At 62.3% G+C, this 16,726-nt stretch overlaps 4 protein-coding genes across 6 annotated transcripts; 2 read left to right on the top strand and 2 right to left on the bottom strand.

Annotated features, from left to right (window-relative positions):
- Positions 1–417: 417 nt before the first annotated feature.
- On the bottom strand, positions 418–2,106 carry AVPI1 (arginine vasopressin induced 1). Of its 2 annotated transcripts, XM_038141048.1 has the most exons (3): positions 1,969–2,106; positions 665–959; positions 418–584 (listed from the first exon to the last, which is right to left on the bottom strand). In XM_038141048.1, exons 2-3 carry the CDS (start codon positions 946–948, stop codon positions 524–526), a joined length of 345 nt encoding a protein of 114 aa, XP_037996976.1. In that variant the 5' UTR covers positions 949–959; positions 1,969–2,106; the 3' UTR covers positions 418–523. The 2 variants fall into 2 exon arrangements, with proteins under 2 accessions (XP_037996976.1, XP_037996975.1); XM_038141047.1 differs by lacking the exon at positions 1,969–2,106 and having other exon boundaries at positions 665–1,369.
- MARVELD1 (MARVEL domain containing 1) lies at positions 1,862–4,313 on the top strand. The gene has a single exon (XM_038141049.1). It carries the CDS (start codon positions 1,888–1,890, stop codon positions 2,413–2,415), a length of 528 nt encoding a protein of 175 aa, XP_037996977.1. The 5' UTR covers positions 1,862–1,887; the 3' UTR covers positions 2,416–4,313.
- Positions 4,314–5,795: 1,482 nt separating this feature from the next.
- Positions 5,796–10,795, top strand: ZFYVE27 (zinc finger FYVE-type containing 27). Of its 2 annotated transcripts, XM_038141301.1 has the most exons (12): positions 5,796–6,124; positions 6,203–6,273; positions 6,344–6,530; positions 6,699–6,794; positions 6,984–7,096; positions 7,772–7,902; positions 8,264–8,335; positions 8,499–8,519; positions 8,702–8,846; positions 9,150–9,196; positions 9,674–9,755; positions 9,978–10,795. In XM_038141301.1, the coding sequence occupies exons 1-12, from the start codon at positions 5,928–5,930 to the stop codon at positions 10,040–10,042; spliced, it is 1,227 nt and encodes a 408-aa protein (XP_037997229.1). In that variant the 5' UTR covers positions 5,796–5,927; the 3' UTR covers positions 10,043–10,795. The 2 variants fall into 2 exon arrangements, with proteins under 2 accessions (XP_037997229.1, XP_037997230.1); XM_038141302.1 differs by lacking the exon at positions 8,499–8,519 and having other exon boundaries at positions 5,798–6,124.
- Positions 10,796–11,799: 1,004 nt separating this feature from the next.
- SFRP5 (secreted frizzled related protein 5) lies at positions 11,800–16,034 on the bottom strand. Its single transcript, XM_038141304.1, has 3 exons — positions 15,416–16,034; positions 14,655–14,732; positions 11,800–14,253 (listed from the first exon to the last, which is right to left on the bottom strand). Exons 1-3 carry the CDS (start codon positions 15,945–15,947, stop codon positions 13,913–13,915), a joined length of 951 nt encoding a protein of 316 aa, XP_037997232.1. The 5' UTR covers positions 15,948–16,034; the 3' UTR covers positions 11,800–13,912.
- Positions 16,035–16,726: the final 692 nt, after the last annotated feature.

Below are 16,726 nucleotides of genomic sequence, written 5' to 3'. Positions count from 1 at the left end.
GCCTCATGACTTCTCTGTTCTCCTGGGTGCTACGCTCTTCCAGCTTTGCCAGCTGGTCTTCCAGCAGAGAAATCTTTCCCTGGAGAATCTCTATTCTCTCTTCCTAGTGTTCCTTCTCATGAAGGGCAGCATGTAGCTTGTTCTTCAGTTGTCCCTGTGACTGTGCCAGGGCAGTTACTATGTGGACTGTGCACTGGAACAGAGATTGCCCAGAGAGGCTGTGGAGTCTCCCTCACAAGAGATATTCAGGAACCATCTGGATGCGATCCTGTGACATCTGTTCTAGGATGACCCTGCTTAAACAGAGAGGCTGGAACAGATGACCCACAGATCTGACCTGTGGTGTGGGGCTGTTTGCCTTGGTGCTGTACAACAGCCTCTGCCACTTACAGATGGGCAGGACACAACCAGAGCCTCACGCAACCACCACTGTCCACCCTTTATTAATCATTCATTGCACCCTGCCCAGTACACTTAGGGTCCTTGGAAGGCTGCTCGCCACAGGCCCAGCCGCTCAGCACTGCTACATGGACCCCGAGTCTGTCTTGGCCCCGCAGTCACCCTCCAGCTTCTTCTCCGCGATCCTACGGGCAAGAGGTGTGCGTTAGCGGCGTGGCCTGGCCGCACTTCCTTCGGTTGCCCCGCCTCCGCGACCCGTACCTACCGAAGGAGTTCGAAGCGCCGTAGCGCTGCCATCCCGCCGCCGGGCTGGGCTGTTCGTCGTCGCCGAAGCCGCCGCAGGGCCCGCGCCATGCGCCGCTGGCCCGCGTACCGCCAGACGAGGCGGGCGCGCTCCTCGGGCCGCTCGGCCCCGCCGCTCCGGAACAGGCTCCGCAGCTCTCGCAGCCCCACGCCCTGGAAGATGTTGGCCGAGGCCCGCTTACGGGCGCGGGCTGCGGGCGCCGCCTGTCCCGGAGAGTCGCTCACCACCGAGGCCGGAGTGCCCATGTCCCTGGCCGCTGCGGGCGCCGAACATTCGGCGTCAGGCTCCGGTCTCGCCCCCCGGTCCGGTCCGCCTCCCCCGGGATCCGGCGCGGATGCCCAGTGAGGAAGGGGGGGCGTCGGGGAAAGGGCGGTGCGGGACGTCGGGCAGGGGGCCAGCCGCACAGGCGTGGCCGCCCGGGAACGCGGGAGACGCCCCGGCTCGGGCCGGGGCACGCAAGTCCGGTCCCGCCCTGCCCGGGGCGCTGGGCCCCGCCGTGACCCACTTTCGCTCGGACGCTGCCCCGCGCCCGCCGGCCCCTCGCACAGACCTGGCGGTGGCGGCTCCGCCCGGTGCCCGCTGCGCTCCCGGACCCGCCGCGCGCCACCGCGCCGGGGTCCCGCCACAGCCGCGCGCCCCATTCATTCACTGCCTGCTGGCCCCTCCCCCCCGCTGCAACGACCAATCGGCGCCCAGGGGCGCGGCTGCCCCGCCTCGCTAGGGGGCCACGTGGCGCAGATGACGTAACGGGAGGGGGTGTGAGGCCTCGCCCCTGGGCGGGGCCACTCTCGGCACTCCGAGGGGAATCCCGGAGGATGACGTAAGGGGAACCCCGGCGCGCGCCCCCCGCCGGCCGCCGCTTGGGGTCCCGGTGCGCTGTCCCTGGGCCCCGCCGCCGGCATCGGTCGCCGTCTCCCACGTCCTCCCGCCGCCCCTTGCTTCCCGCGTTGTGGCCCGCCCCGGGACGGGAGGGGCGCGGCGATCTCTGCCCGACGGCGCATCCGCGGCGGCCCTCGGGTGTCCGATGGGCTGGCTGGAGGTGCGGCGGAGGCGGGGAGGAGAGGAGAGGGGCCCCGCGCGGGGAGGACCGCTAAGTGCCAGATGTTTGGCAACAGTCAGGGAGGAAGTCGCTGCCGGGGCCCTGAGTCCCGCCCGAGCCGCGCCGGAGTAGGCAGGGCCGCGCCATGGCCCGCACGGCTCCCCCGACAGTGCCGCCGCCCCCGGGGCCGCCGGGCCGCGGCTCTCTCAGCCTCCATCGCGCCTACCTGCGGAGCCCGCTGGGCCTGCTGCGCCTGGGGCAGCTGGCTCTGGGTGCTGCCTTCTGGGTGACGGTAGCGGCTCATAAGTACGAGGGGGCGGCCCACTTCGCTCTGTTTGCCGCCGTCCTCATCTGGCTCCTCACCCTGGCACTCTTCGGGCTGAGCCTGCTGGGGCGCTGGGAGCTGGTGCCCTGGCTGGGCTCCCGCTGGCTTCTCACCAACCTGGTGCACGACCTGGCACTGGGCATGGGGCTCTACGCGGCTGCCGCCGGTATCATGGGTCACAAGGCCAAGCAGAGAAGCTTTTGCAACCTGCCGGGCTACAGCCAGCACTGCCTGTACAGTGCCTACCTGAGCGCCTCCATCTGCGGGGGCATCACTGCCTGCTTGTACCTCTTCTCCGGGCTCTATTGCCTCTTGCGGCGTTGCCAGGACCAGCGAGACATCGTCTGAGATCCCGTGCCACTTGGCTCCCCTTCTCAGCCGCAGACAGAACACGGCCTGTCTTTGGGATGAAATGACCCTGCCGCCCCATCCCCTCCTGGCTGACTGCACTGCAATTCCTCCAGAGACTCCTGCACAGACGGATGGACAGACAGAGGCTTTCGCCGAGCACGGCTTCCCCTGCAGCGCACCGAGACAGCGTGGACACCCAGCCACTGCACAGGCCCTTCTCCCAGCCCTGGACAGACACAGGCTTCTGCAAGTGGAAGGACCCAAATGGAGAGCCCCTAAAAGGGATACCAATCTTTGGGAGGCCTCCTAGGGCTCAAGCCAAAATCCCCTGCCCCTGGTCTTGCAGATGCTGCATGCTCAGGTGGGTGCTGACTTTTCCCTGGGGTAGAGGGGGGACTGGCCTGGGGGAGCTGAGCTGGGCGCAGCAGTGCCAAGTGGAGTTGGATGGGCATAAACCCCCCTGACCTGCTGGCAGCCCCATCTTGCCATTCCAGCTGCATGGTGCCTCTACAATTCCCTAAGGGAGGCTCTGAACTTGGCTTCCCCAGCCTGGGCCCCTCCTTCTGTCTGGCCTGAAAACATCCTTTATTAAGGTAAAGGATGCCCCAAAGGGCAAAGCGCCTCCCTGTCCTGCACTTGAGAGGTGTGGAGATACCCAGGTACTGCACAGCCAGATCCAGCATCACCCCAGTCCAGTTTGGAGACTGAGCAAGGCCTCCATTGCTGTGGAGGGAGGGGAAGGACAGGTGGAGCTGTAACCTGTTCTGTGACCCTGGGCAGGGGCTGAATTCCTCCAGCCCTGGAGTTTGTGCAGTCCTGGGATGGGGCCAGGTGCCCCAGAAATTGAGGGGAGCCAGTCAAGGGGTTGTTCTCTCCTCACTGCTGTCCCTGCAGAGAGGTTTGTGGCTCCAAGCCACCCAGAGCCACTGAACCAGCCCTGGGGCCAGGCTACTCCAAAAGGGACAGAAACAGCCTCGCTGATGGTTCTGGAGACCAGCCTGCAGCCCTGCCTGTCTGCCGCACTTGGTTTATCATCCTGGAAAATCTTCATCTCTGCACTCTGTGGGACTGGACAGTGCCTGGAGACTGTGGTGAGGTGGAGGGGAACGGCGAGCATTGCAGCATGGCAGTCTGTGCTGGCACTCTGGCCATGGGAGAGCTGGGGCCAGGCATTGTGGGAGCACAACCTATCTTGGAGAACAGAAGAGGACACTGGCACTGGAGCCAGCCCGGCCCTGGATCAGCCTCCAGAACCCACCAGGTGCCAAGCCCTGACGAGGCCATGTAGGGCTGACTAGAGAAATAGGCTGCCAGAGACAGAATTTTTGGAGCAGCACCACACTAGGGCTGCTCTGCCACAAGCCCTCCTCTCCCTGCCTGGAGGCAGGTCTCTGTTGCCCCTGGTTCAAGGGAGGGTCGGCTCCATTCTCTATGATCAGTGAGATGAGTGTTCCCAGCAGCTGGCCACAGCTGCCTACTGCCTGGGGTTCCCTGGCACCTTTTTTGAGGTGGAGAACAGCAGCCATGATTCCCCTGGGGCCTTGAAGGGGTCTGGGATTGGTACTGGGTCACCACTTCCATCGTGATGTGCTGCCCCAGTGCATACCCCATTGTGCTCAGGGGTCCTGCCGAGCCCCAGGCCATGTACCCCTTCCTTGGGTAGGACATGCTGTCTGTGCCCTGTGTCAAGGCTGGTCCCTGACACCGCCCGCCTCTGCCTTACTCTTACTCAGCCCTTGGCCCAGGCTGTCCAAAATGCCCTCGATGCTTCTGCCACCACAAGTGCCTTCCCCTGGCTTTCTGCAGCCCTGTCTGTCACACCAGCTCTGTCCCCCTACAGCCTCCTTTCAGGTGCCAATGGATTCACCTTCCAAATAAAGCAATGTTGGCACTCACTGGTGTCTGGGGCTTTGTGCTGGGGCTGGGACCTGCTGGGTATGAGGTCTGAGCTGAGATCACACCCAGCTCTGTAGCCCTGCACCCTGGGGCCTCTCTGGGGGAGTCTCTGGCCATGGTCATGAAGCCCTGGGGTGCTCTGGGGTCACAGGCAGGCTCCCTCCTGCTGAGCCACTGCTCCTGCTAGAGAGGCTTATGCCTCTGCCCTTGGGGACAGGGGCTATCTCTGCCCTGCTGCCTGTCCAGACTGGGCATAGCCTGATGCTCACATGGGGCTCTGGGCAGAGCAGAGGGAGGCCAAGTGCCCAGGGCTCTGGCTATGGGATGTGCTGAGGACAGGATGTAGTTGCATTCCTAAGGGCTTCGTCACTCCGTGCTGAAAGGGCCCTCTGTCCGCCCAGGGCACCGATGGGCAGTCATGAACACACTGACTGGCCCTTGGTGGGTCAGGGGCCAATGGAGGGCTGCCTGCATCTCCCCAGCCTGGCTGCAGCTCTGGGATGAAATCTTGGGACAGAGTTGAGTCTTGGACCTGGACCTGCAGCTGGGGTGTCACTGGGTCCCCAGCCTTCTGCCCATGGGACACATGCCCCGTTCATCAGAGACTGCGGGCAGTCAGCAGCAGCACTGTACCCTCATTGTCCAAGAGCCAGCATAGCATTACAGCAAGGTTACAACTTTTGGCATCAGACAAAATCCGGGATCTTCAGAGCATCCGTGGGAGCCAGCATCCCTGCTCCACTGCAAGCACCTTTTAGGACAGCCCATGGTGCCCCGAGCAGTGTGAGCAGGGCTGCAGGCTGCTGGGCAGGACAGTGCCAGTGCACCCGGGGCTGGGCCGCTTTGGGGGTATGGAGGGGCAGCGAATGAGCTGCCAGCCACGCTCACGGGCCTGTAGGGAACCTTCTGATCCCTTCCAGGGACTCCGGGTGTGAGGCTGCTCCCTGGTTTCTCCTCGGAGAGGTGGCTCAGCAACCTCATGGGGACAAACCCACCGTGACCGACACAGCTAGATGCAGGCCACGCCAAGACTCAGACTGGGACTGAGCCCTGAACCAGGATTAGACCCGGATCAGTGCCTAGCCCTGGACTGGGACCGGATCCAGGCTGTTACTGAGCCCTACACCAGAGCAGACCCGAATCGCGACTAGACCGGGACGCTGAGCAGCCAGGGCCGACGCCCGTGTCTAGACCGGGCCCACCGAGACTCCGCCTCGAGCCGCACGCCCAGGGCGCTGGCCCGCAGCCCCAGCGGGCCGGCCGGCACGCAGCGGGGGCGGAGCGGGGCGGGCCCGGAGCGCCGAGCGCGGCCCGGTCCCCCGGGCGGGGCTCTCGGCGCGGCCCGGTCCCGCGGGCGGGGCTCTCGGCGCGGCCCGTTCCCGCGGGCGGGGCTCTCGGCGCGGCCCGTTCCCCCGGGCGGGGCTCTCGGCGCGGCCCGGTCCCGCGGGCGGGGCTCTCGGCGCGGCCCGGTCCCCCGGGCGGGGCTCTCGGCGCGCCGCCGCTCCCATTGGCCGCGCGCGGGGCTCTCGGCGCGCCCGGCCGCGTCACGGGAGCGCGCGGCGGTGTCGGGCCGAGCGCGGCGGGGCCGCTCGGCTCCCGCTCCCGGTGCCGTCATGCAGGCGGTGGAGCGGGACGGGGCGGCGGGCGGCCCCGAAGGAGCGACCGGAGCCGCCGAGGCCCCGCCGGAGCCGTCGCCGCCCAAGGCCGCCGCTGCTTTCGACCTGCTGGAGCTGGTGCGGAGCTACCGGCGGCTGGAGCTCTACCTGGAGCCGCTGCGGGACGCCGCCGAGGGTGTCCGCTCCCTCCTCCGGTAGGTGCGGGCCGGGCCGGGATCGAGACCGGGACCGTGCCCGAGGTCTCATGTCCCTGGCCTTCCCCCTCTCGGCAGGTGGCAGCGGCCTGTGTGCTCTCTCCTGGTCTGCCTCGGCCTCAACTTCCTCCTGCTCACCCTCGGCCAAGGTGCGTCTCGGCGGTCAGGGCCGGTCCCGTTCCCGGACGCTCCGGGCTGACGCCGTCCCGCCTCTTCCAGCTGCCTGGTACTCGGTGCTCGCCCTGCTGGTCGCGGTGCCGGCTCTGCTGGGTTACCTGCAAGAGACGTGCCGGGCCCGGCCCTCGGAGCCCCAGCTGGTGCGCAGGAGGTACCACAGCGTCCGCAGGGAGGATCTGCGCAAGGTGCAGCTCTCGCGGCAGGAGGCCATCGCCCAGGTCAAGAGCTTGTGAGTCCCTGGGGCCTCCCCAGCGGTGGGACTGTGGGGGCCTCAGCAGCCAGAAAGGCTTCTTGGAGGCGGTGGGGGGCTCCTGCCAGTTTGGCTGCTCTAACCCTCGTGAATGTGGGGAACGAGGGTGTGTGTTTGTGGGGTTTTTTGTGACTGTCTCATTCGCAGCCTGATCCAGCTGGAGGGGTTTCTGAACGGGATGTGCTGCAGCTGTGAGGCAGTGTACCGTGTGCTGTACTGGGAGAACCCCACTGTTTCTTCCCAGTGAGTAGTACTGGGTCAGACACCCTGTGGGGGGCTTGGTGGGGAGAGGGGCTCGGCCAGGCCTCCGGTACTGTGTCTGATTTGTTTGGTACTTGAAGAGAACAGATGGAACACCAGATGAAAGAAGGAGTTTTATGCTGTTGTGTGAGTTGCTCTGACTTGACCACAGTAACCTGCTGTTTTCCACAGGTTTTATGGGGCGCTACTGGGCACTATCTGTGTCCTCTACCTGCTGCCCCTCTGCTGGGTCCTGGCCATCCTCAATAGCACCCTGTTTCTGGGCAACACTCAGTTCTACCAAGGTATGAGACCTGGCTGGAAGTGCCCTGTGTGGGATGGGTTGGGGAAAGGCCTTCTGAAGCCAGGGATCCTTCCCTGGACCTCTCCTTCACATGAGCCCAGTGTCAGGCTCTCCCGTAGACCCTGAACCCCCGTGAAGGCAATGGTGTCCTAGGGGTGGCGCTCAGCAGCGCAGGGTGGGTGGTATGGTCCTGGGACTCAGCTATTGGAGGTGAGAGTCTCTCCTGATGTGTGTCCCAGCCCAGGTGCCATTTCCTTTTCTTCTCTGTGGTGTGGCAAACCAGGGTCTGTCAATCAGGCTGTGTGTGAGCCTCTCCATCCCTCTTGATCCCTGACCCTGCTCTTCAGGACTTCAAACACATGCAGTGCCTGTGGCAGTATATGACACAGGCTTGAAAACATGCCATTGGAAGGGAGAGCAGCCCTCTTCTGTGGCTCGTGCTGGAGGAGTGTTGGATGTGTCTGAGCTGTGATGTTGGCCCCTGCTGTTCCCTGTCCTGAGCAGGGCAGGTGGTGGGGGGGCTTTCTTTCTGCCCTAACTTTGATGTATGAATAGAGGAGTGTGTCAGTGCCCCACCCTGAGCCCTGGAGATCAGATCTTGTGATTGGCTTTTGTGTGTGGTGTGGCTGGGAGTAGGGAAGTGCCACTCTACTCCAGCTGTATCCCTGTTAACCAGTGATAATGGAGCTCAAGGCCTCCATCGAGCAGTGTGTGGGCTCCAAACCCCTCGAGAGCACTCCAGAACCTGCTGAACCCCTGCCACCAGCTGCTGCCCCAGATCGGACCCCCACTCCCACCAGTGCAGAGGTGAGATAGGGGCAGGGCTGGCACTTGTGGGGTGGGAGCTGCAGAGTCAGCCCTTGGGTCTGACCGTGCCTATGTCTCTCTACACACAAACTCCTCCTAGCTGCCAGCTTTCTGGAAGCCTGTGAGCCACTCCTGAGTTACTGGGATGCTGCTCTCTGCCTTGGGGGCTTGGCTCAGTCCTTTTGCTACATGTAAGGATGTGGTCTGAGGAGGCAGGGGCTCACCTCACTTTCTGACACTAGTGTGATCTGTGAGGCTGCCTAGGGCCAGATCCATTGTCCTGGAACCTGCCCAGAAGTGTGGGGCTACCTTTGAACAGAGGCAGGGGAACAGCAGGACTAGCTTTGTGAATCTCTTGTAGGACCTTACCCCTGGCAGTGTGGAGGAAGCAGAGGAAGCAGAACCTGATGAAGAGTTCAAAGATGCAATTGAGGTTTGAGGCTGGTTGGGGTGGGCTGTGCCTGCAGGGCAGCTGAGGTGGGAAAGGGGCAAAGACCTTACTGGGCAAACTGGGTGCTCAGAGAGAGTGACTGGGGCTGGGTGCCTCTGGCTCTGTGTGTACTCACTCTCCTCTCTGTCCCATGCTGCGGGAGAAGGAGAACCAGCTGCTGGTCATGGTGAGTACTGCCATGCCAGGGTGTGGATCTCCTCCCAGCTGGAGCTGGTTTGCCGGTTGCTCGTAGAAATGCCAGCTGGAGCACCCGGCCTGATGGGTGCCTGCCTCTGGCGTGGGCTGCCCTGCAGCCCTCAGTGTGCCCCCAGCCACCCTGCAGTGCTCAGCTGGCTCTGCTCTCTGCAGGAGGATGATGAGAGCTCTCAGTGCTCAGCGGATTTTGACCTCAGCCTCCCAGACAATGGTTTTATGAGCAAAAATGAGGTGATCCGCAGCAAGGTGTCCCGCCTGACCGAGCGCCTGCGCAAGCGCTACCCCAGCAACAACTTCGGTGAGTGTGGGAGCAGGTGCTGCCTGAGGGAGCTCAGCGGTGTGGGGTCTGTGCTGCTTCCAGTGGTGACTGTGGGACTGGGAGTGCAGAGGGTCATGTGGTTCTTGCTAGGCTGTGCTGACGCCTCCAGTGACCTTTTCCACTCTGGGGAGAATGGCCCCAGCACTCCTAGGAAGGGCAAGGATGGGAAGGTGCAGCAATGTCATCTCTGAGCTGAGCCTTCACAACAGCCATAGATGTTCTTGTGCCACTTGCAGCCCCAGGCAGCAGAGCCCTGCGTGACCTCTGCTCTCTTTCTTTCAGGGAACTGCACAGGCTGTGCTGCCACCTTCTCTGTGCTCAAGAAGAGGGTGAGTCTTCAGCTTCTGCCCCAGCTTGCTGTCTGCACCTGGGGCAGAGGTGTTGCTCATGTCTAGCTTGCCCCAGCTTTCTCCAGCAGCTCAGGTGTCTGGCCTCGGTCACAGCCCAAATGACCTCAGCTAAATGCTGGGTGTTGTCACATGCCTAATGGCACTAGGGATCCCTTGTGTTGTGGAGCATTTGTCCATTTACTCCTTTGGAAGCTGCCTCAGGCCAAACCCGTGTGTTATTGTAGAAGGTACCTGCTCTGTGCCCTGGTTTAGTCCATTTCCTGTGGCCTTTGTGGTGAAGCATAACATGGGTCTGCTAGTGGGAGTGACGTGTTGCCTTATCTGAGCCCTGTGTGTAATGCCTGGTCCACAGTCTGTGGGCAGTTCTCAGAAGGAGGTGTAGACTTTTGACCCCCTTCACTTACTCCTGGGTTAGTCTGATACACATCTGGGTCTCACCTCTATCTTTCTCCACAGCGAAGCTGCAGTAACTGTGGGAACAGCTTCTGCTCCAGGTGTTGTTCCTTCAAAGTCCCCAAGGCTGTGATGGGAGCCACGGGTGAGTTGAAAGGTGGAGGGAAGAGCTTCTGCTCCCCGCTGTTCTCTCTGCTCAGGCATTTGCCCCAGCCCTGGTGGGGAGGGTAGACAGGACCTGCCCAGCACAGCCTGGCTCAGGACAGAGCAGTGATGAATTTGCAGCTCTCGAAGCAGCTCTGTGGCTGGGGTCCCTAGCCCATGGGGGGAAAGGGGAATCATCTGAGACATTTGCTTTCCTTTCCAGCCCCGGAGGCTCAGAAGGAGACGGTGTTCGTGTGCGCGCTCTGCAACCAGGTGCTCATCAAGTGATGAAACAGGCCCAGCCAGCTCCTGTGTCCTCGACTGCCTGAGACCTGGGGCAGCGGGCAGGCACCCTTGCCACTGGGAGCCTGGAGTGTTTGGATCCCAGCATGGCATTCCCCTGCCAGAGGATGCTTGCACTTGTGCTCCTCCTGCCAGTGCCAGGCTGGACGGACCAGCCTTCCTTGCCATGCACCAGCTGGATCGCCCTGGTGGAGCACTGCCCACGGCTGTGCCCTATCCCTGCAGCTGCTCCAAGCCCTGGGTGCTCTCTGGCACTTGCTGTGCCCTGCCACGTGCTTGCCCAGGCCCTTTGGCCTGGCTCAGTGATGGAAGAGCCATCCTTCCTACCCGTGGTCCTGCCTTCACCTCCTGGGTGGGGCAGAACAACCTCAGGGCTCTGTCCCTACCTTTCCCAGCACTGTGCTGTAAGTGACTGTATTTTTGGGATCAGTTCAGAGCTCCTCCTGCATCCCTTGGGGTCTAGACTAGCTAGGTGTTTCATCCTGGCTCAGCTGAGACTCTGCTAGTCACTCCTGTGCTCCTCAGCCTCACTGCCTGCAGGTTTAGTCTTTTACTCCCGAATTTGGCTGTAACCCAGAGGAAAGACAATGAGTTTGGATTGGGCTGTGTGGCTGGGTCACCAGTGTGACAAAAGGCAGGAGTTGGTGCTGCTCTGTGCACTTAGTGACTGCTGCTTTCTACTACAGATTAATATATAAATGCATATAGAGAATGACCAATAAATCTCTTGTCCTCAGCTGGCTCTTGTGTCATACTAGTAAAAGCTGTCCCAGGTCACTCTGACACCTCTGTGGCTTTGGCCCTGCTGTCGTGCAGGTGCTCCTGGAGAAGTGGTGTTCCTGTGCCACCAGCTCTCCCCGCTTTACTGGAATTCCCATCTTCTGTCCTGCTGTAGCCTTGTTTGCCCCCTGCTCAGAGCTGTGTGCAGCTGCCCATCAGCTGTGCCAGGGCTGGATCCTGCTGGGCTGGAGCCCGGGAGCACCTCAGCTCTGACAGGAGCTACTGAGCTTCTCTGCCTCCCGTGGCTGCTCCTTCCCCTGCCCTCCCCGGGTGGTGGTCCCACCAGCTGCCTGTGTGTACAAGGATGACCTTTCCTTGTGTGAACAGCAAAGCTCCCAGCTATCCCAGGAATGTGACCCTGGCTGCTGTGCAGCTGGGAACAGCCATGGCCTGGTTCCCTGCCAGCCAGCTGCAGCTTCCCCCAAGCCAGGGAATCTGGGGGGCCAGTGCCCACCAGGCTGTGACACCCACTAGTCTGAGAAGTTGCTGGAACCCAGACCTTGCTGCAGGCTCTACACCCCACCAGTGTGGGAGCTCCATGTGGCAGGCAGCCTCAACACTGAGCTTATGAGCTGTGGGCTCATAAACTCCTTCACGTAGAAATTTGGAGAAAAGCTGGACTTGGCATTGGATGATGAGGGTGTCTGGCTTGTGCTGGGTGTGCAGGGGACTGGTGTGCAGAGGGCTGGGACGTTAGTGGGGGCAGTGGAGCAGCTGTAACAGTGGGGAGGGGGCTGTGCAGCACTGCAAGAGCTGTGGGTGTGTTGGTGAGGGTGTCTGCAATGGGATATTACTGGGCTGGGAGGGGTCAGCTTGCTCAGACAGCTGACCGTGGGAGGCAGAGGAGCCACTTATATTTCTAGAGGAAAACACTTGGAGCAATGAGCGCTATGGCCATGCATGTCTGAACACTCTGGGAAGATGCTAATGACACAGAATACAGAGGGCTACAGATAAACTTAGGCTGTGGGAGATGGGGTTTTATTTATGCTTTTTAAATTTTGCAATAAAATGTCATAATTTACAGTGTTTATTCCTATGGAAGAGTGCTCCGCAGTCAAGCTCTGAACAAACCCAATACTATTTGAATTTTTTCCCTTTTTTTTTTTTTCCCAGTGGCCAGGGAGGCGTGCCCATTTCTGGTGTGAGGCTGGGGCAGGGGCTGGCTGCCCCATGTTCCTGGCTGGCTGTGGGGCAGGGGCACAGGCACCTCTCCCTGGCCCGAGCAGGAGATTTGAGGCTCTGGAGGCTGACCAGTGGGGCTGAGGCCATGCCCAAGGAGGGCAGGGGGAGAAGAGGTCAGCCCAGAGCAGGGCAGGCACACAGTGCTCTTGTCAGCCAGAAGAGGCTGGGTGCAGACATCCTGCAGCCTCCATCTCCTTCTTGTCCCAGGGGCTCCCTGAGGCCGGGCCAGCTCCGAAGAGAAGACAGTCAGGCAGCCAGGCACTGGGGGAATGTCCTGGCAGCCACCTGCGGCCCCTCACCCTGTGGGACGGGTGGACACCAGTCCGCACCGCGGGAATGACGGGGGCGCTCAGGCTGCCCCCTTGCCAGTTGGGACTGGGGGGGACAGCTGGGGGAGTCGAGCTGAGCTAAGGGACAGCCCCTGCTGCCACCAGAGGGGCTGGGCTGAGGGCTGCCCTGGTCCTTGGGCTTTTGGGAGGGTCCTGGATAGTGCAGGTGGGTGGCCCTAGGAATCATTTTGGAAGAGGCTGGAGGTTGTGGCATGGGCGGTCTGGCAGCCAAGCAGGGCTGGCAGGGAGCTGCAGAGAGGACTTCCAGATGATGTGGTGTGGGGAGGACAGGGTTGCAGGCTGCCTGGTCCAGTATGTGCCCCCTTTGATGCTCAGTGCCAGGCTTCTCACAAGTGCTGTGAGCTCCCAGACCATGGATTTATCTCCTGGGGTGACAAAGGAAGAAACTTCCCGGGCAAACCACTGCCAAACACAGCTGTGGGGCTCCAGTAGCAGCGCTGGCCCTGTCCCTCCATCCTACTCATCTCAATGCCTTCCCAGGCTCCCTGGAGTGGCAGGGGTGCCCGAGTCTCCAGGGATGCCTGTGACCACGAGGAACCATATCCCCTGGCTTGGCTGCACTGCCCAGGTTCAGGCTCTGGGCACAGCACCTGGAGCGGGGCTAGAGCCAGATCCCGAGGTGACCTGGCTCCCTCAGGCTGCATCACTCAGTGGCCAGGACTGGGACCCCCCTCCCATTGTGCTGGGGTCCCTGAGGGAGCCCCAAGGGGCTCTTACCCATCAGCTGCAGTGAATGGCACACAGACTTCTCTGAGCTGGAATAATTTACTGTGGTGTTGGTGGCAAGGGGTGCGTGGGCTGGGTCATAGCAGGGTGTGTGCAAGGGGTGCAGCAGGGCTGGTCTGGAGCACTTGGAAGTGGACCCCCTGACACACTGAGCCATGTGGAATGGGGAGTGGGGGAGCCCAGGAAGGGTTTGTGCAGCTCTGGGCACTCGGTCTCGAGGCTGTCAGTCTGTGGGAACAGAGGGGCAAGAGGGACCTGCCTGGGCTGGGCTGGATCTCTGCGAAGGTGAGATAATCAAGGGGTGGATGTGAGCTCCAGGTGAGGGCATGGGATGGGCAGGTGTTGGTGGGCTGGAATAGGGACTGGGGGGCTGAGGGTCTGCGGCATATCATGAGGGAGCTGGGCAAAGGACATGGCTGCAGGGTAGGGGTCCCAGGTGTAGGCAAGAAGGCCAAGCAGGGGTCCTAAATGAAAGCAAGAGTCTCTGGGCTTCTGGGTGGGGAACCTGGGAGTAGATGAGGGTGCCTAGTACAGACCAGGGCTCACAAGCATGCAGAACAAGGATCCCGGGTCCAGACTAAGCTCCTGGACAGGGGTGCAGAGCAGGGCTCTCAGGAGGAGGCAGATGTCCTGGCTCTGGATCAGGGCTCCCACAAACACAGCAGGGAATCCTGCAGGCACACAGCTGGGTTCTGGGGCACAACCAAGGGGCTGAGGTGAGCAGAGCTGAGGTCCTGGGGTAGAGCCAGAGAAGCCAGGGGTGGGATGTCAGGCCAGTGCAGGAGTTCTGGGAAAGGGCAGAGTGGGCAAAGCCCTAGTGCTGCCCAGCCCCATAGAGCAGGGGGTGGTAGAGCGGGCAAGGGTAGGAGAACATGAACTTGACTGCAAACTTCATCTCCTTGTTGTGCTTCTGCCAGGGGTAGATGGCCAGGAGGAGCAGGCGGCCGCCCACCTTGCGGCCCATGACCAGGAAGCTGCCACTGAGGCTGTCAAGCTGGGGACAGGGGCAGGCACCTGCGTTCCTCATGTGCAGCACCATCTTCTTGGTGTCCTTGCGCTTCAGCGGGCCCAGTTTCAGCACCTTCTTCTTCTGGGCAGCCACGAGGCGCCGCTCCCCGTTCTCCTCCATCACCTCCTTGATGCGCATTTTCACCACTGTGTGGACAGTGGGGGGCACGGTTGGGGGACGGGAGCATTGCTGGGGGGCTGGGGAGGGGAGGGCCTGGGCCAGGCCCTGTGCAGGACAGGGTGCAGCCCATCCCTGGCTTGGGTCTCTGGGGAAGTGACTGTGTGGGGAGGAGAAAGGAGTTGTTGGGGAGGGGTCCAGCAGAGGCCCCCAGACCCTCCCAAATGTCTTCTCCCCCTATCCCCTACCAATGTCTTCTCCTGTGGTGCACCCATCCCAGGCATGAAGGGTCCAAGGGAATGGCTCAGGGGTCTCCCATGGGGCTGTCCCCATACAAGCCCACCCTCTGGCCAACTCCCACTCCAGCTGTCAGACTTAGGGGAGGCACACCCTCTTCCAGAGGGGCTGGGAAGGAGACCCCAGCACTCACCAAAGTCACTGGAGCACATCTGCTCCATCATGCCATCCGCCTTGTGCTCCATCTCACACTGGGTGCAGATCTTGGACACTGTGGTGAGAGACCAGTTGCTGTCACAGCTACATGCTGCTGGGACTTGTCACCAGGGCCAGCTCCTCGGGAACATGCCTGGGAGAGCCCCAGCAGCTCCTCTGCTCCCTAGGTAGCTGTGCTGGGGTGATGCAGAGAGGCACAGAGCACCTTGCTGGCCAGGGTCACCCCCAGGAGGGGAAGAGAAATGAGGACACCCTCCCAGATGCTGGCACTTTGAAGCACAGCAACTGTAAGGGTGATCCCAGCCTAAAGGCTGTCACAGCCCTGACCCTGACCCTGGGCTGCTTTTGGGTGATGTCCCCTCTCCTTCCTGAGGGGACAGCCATCCTGCAGCTGCAGAGTGGGGCTGACACCTGCAGGTGCAGCACGCTCTCTTGCTGCTGACATGGGACCCAGTGGCAGCAGAGGGACACAGCACTGTGGTGGATCGGCCAGCGGCTCCCACCTCATCCCGTGTTCTTCCTCATCCCGGGACAGCTCTGTGCAGGCAGCTGGGAGCACAATGCTCCTGGGCAGTGAGTGCCCAGACAAAGCTGATCCCGTGCCCGCTCCTGCCCTGTCACAGACAGAGAGTCCTCGGCCAACACCGGTGTCCTGGGCTGTGCTTTGAAGGATGAAGGGATGGTTGTGCAGGGGCTCCACATGCATTCCCATCCCATCACAGTACCCTTCCCGCTTACCTGGTGGCGGCGTGGCTTTGCTGTTCCCAAACTGGACGGCGATGCATAGCTCGTGGTCAGAGGGGAACTTGCCGCAGTGCAGCATCTCGGGCCAGGGGAAGCCGTAGGACTCCATGACAGGGGCACAGGAGTCGCGTACCACCTCACAGAGGGAGCGGCAGGGGTAGACGGGCCGGTCAAGGCAGACAGGGGCGAAGAGGGAGCAGAGGAACAGCTGGGTGTCGGTGTGGCACTGCTTGGCGAGCAGGGGCACCCAGCTGCCAGCCTGCTGCTTGGCTTCGGCCATGGTTTCGTGCTCCAGGAGGTTGGGCAGCCGCATGCGCTTGTAGCCCACGTCGCGGCAGAGCTGCATGTCGGGCGGGATGTCGAGGCACTGCGGCTCCCGCCCGTAGAAGCGCCCGTGGGGCAGGCTCTCGGGCTGCCACCCGTAGTAGTCGTAGTGCTGCCCGCCGCCCAGGGACCCTGCCAGCACCAGCGACAGGGCCAGCAGCGCCGTGCCCCGGGAGCCCGGGTGGGTGCCCGCCGGCGGCATCGCCGCTGCGCGCCTGCGGCTGCCGAGCGGGACGGGAGCGCGGCTCCGCACCCTGCCTGCTCCCTTAGCGCCTCCCCCGCTCGCTGCCCTTTCTAAGGAGGTTGGAGACCTCGCCGACAGCCAATCTGCTCCGCCTGCCGGGCCCCCCGGGGCTGGCCCCAGGCTCCCCCTAGTCTGCCCGCACCGCTGCCACCTCCCTCCTTCCCTCCCCGGCACATGGTGCTCCAATGCCCCTCGCCCTCCCAGGGAGCCCCCCTGCATGCACCCCCCCGTCCACCCTGGCTCTGTGTGCCCCTAGGGTGATGCTTTCTAGAAGGGCTGGCTCACCTGTCCCACGGCAAGTTGTTGTTGCCACAAGTTGCCCCCTTATTCACCAGTCCCGCTGTCCCCATCCCACCTGGCACCCCAGAGGCATATTCTGTCATGGGGCAGGGGACCCTGCTTCCTACCCTGTGCCACCCCACTCCCGACTCTTTTCTCCCAAGACAATATGTTTGGGGTGCTGGGGTTTAAGGAAGAGGATGCCCCAGAGGCTTCATGCTGCAGCCCCGGGAGGGCTCCTGTTCCCAGGTGCCAGGTGTGCCATTACCGAGGCAATGCCATGGGCATGGGGTCCTTATTCCTCATGGATGGTTCTGCCAGCATGCACCTTGGGCAGCGCATGGTCTGCTGGCACAGGATAGCTGGGATTACACGTTCCAGCAAAGGGCTGCACCCAGGCTCTGCCAGTGCTCAGGCTGTGGGCAAAGCAAGAGCCCAAGTGACGTGAGGGTCCTGCC

Source organism: Motacilla alba, chromosome 6 (assembly GCF_015832195.1).
Source record: "Motacilla alba alba isolate MOTALB_02 chromosome 6, Motacilla_alba_V1.0_pri, whole genome shotgun sequence".
Classification (NCBI taxonomy): Eukaryota; Metazoa; Chordata; class Aves; order Passeriformes; family Motacillidae; genus Motacilla; species Motacilla alba.
Note: the sequence above shows the minus strand (reverse complement) of the source record. Positions and strands in the feature narration are given on the sequence as shown.

Excerpts from the sequence above, each read along its gene's own strand:
- ZFYVE27 (XM_038141301.1), top strand. The coding sequence starts at position 5,928 with ATGCAGGCGGTGGAGCGGGACGGGGCGGCGGGCGGCCCCGAAGGAGCG. Across the intron at positions 6,531-6,698 it reads ATCGCCCAGGTCAAGAGCTT|CCTGATCCAGCTGGAGGGGT; the intron begins GTGAGTCCCTGG and ends TCTCATTCGCAG. Across the intron at positions 6,795-6,983 it reads AACCCCACTGTTTCTTCCCA|GTTTTATGGGGCGCTACTGG; the intron begins GTGAGTAGTACT and ends TGTTTTCCACAG.
- MARVELD1 (XM_038141049.1), top strand. The coding sequence starts at position 1,888 with ATGGCCCGCACGGCTCCCCCGACAGTGCCGCCGCCCCCGGGGCCGCCG.
- SFRP5 (XM_038141304.1), bottom strand. The coding sequence starts at position 15,947 with ATGCCGCCGGCGGGCACCCACCCGGGCTCCCGGGGCACGGCGCTGCTG. Across the intron at positions 14,733-15,415 it reads CAAAGCCACGCCGCCACCAG|TGTCCAAGATCTGCACCCAG; the intron begins GTAAGCGGGAAG and ends CTCTCACCACAG. Across the intron at positions 14,254-14,654 it reads GATGTGCTCCAGTGACTTTG|TGGTGAAAATGCGCATCAAG; the intron begins GTGAGTGCTGGG and ends CTGTCCACACAG.
- AVPI1 (XM_038141047.1), bottom strand. The coding sequence starts at position 1,344 with ATGGGGCGCGCGGCTGTGGCGGGACCCCGGCGCGGTGGCGCGCGGCGG. Across the intron at positions 585-664 it reads CGGCGCTTCGAACTCCTTCG|GATCGCGGAGAAGAAGCTGG; the intron begins GTAGGTACGGGT and ends TCTTGCCCGTAG.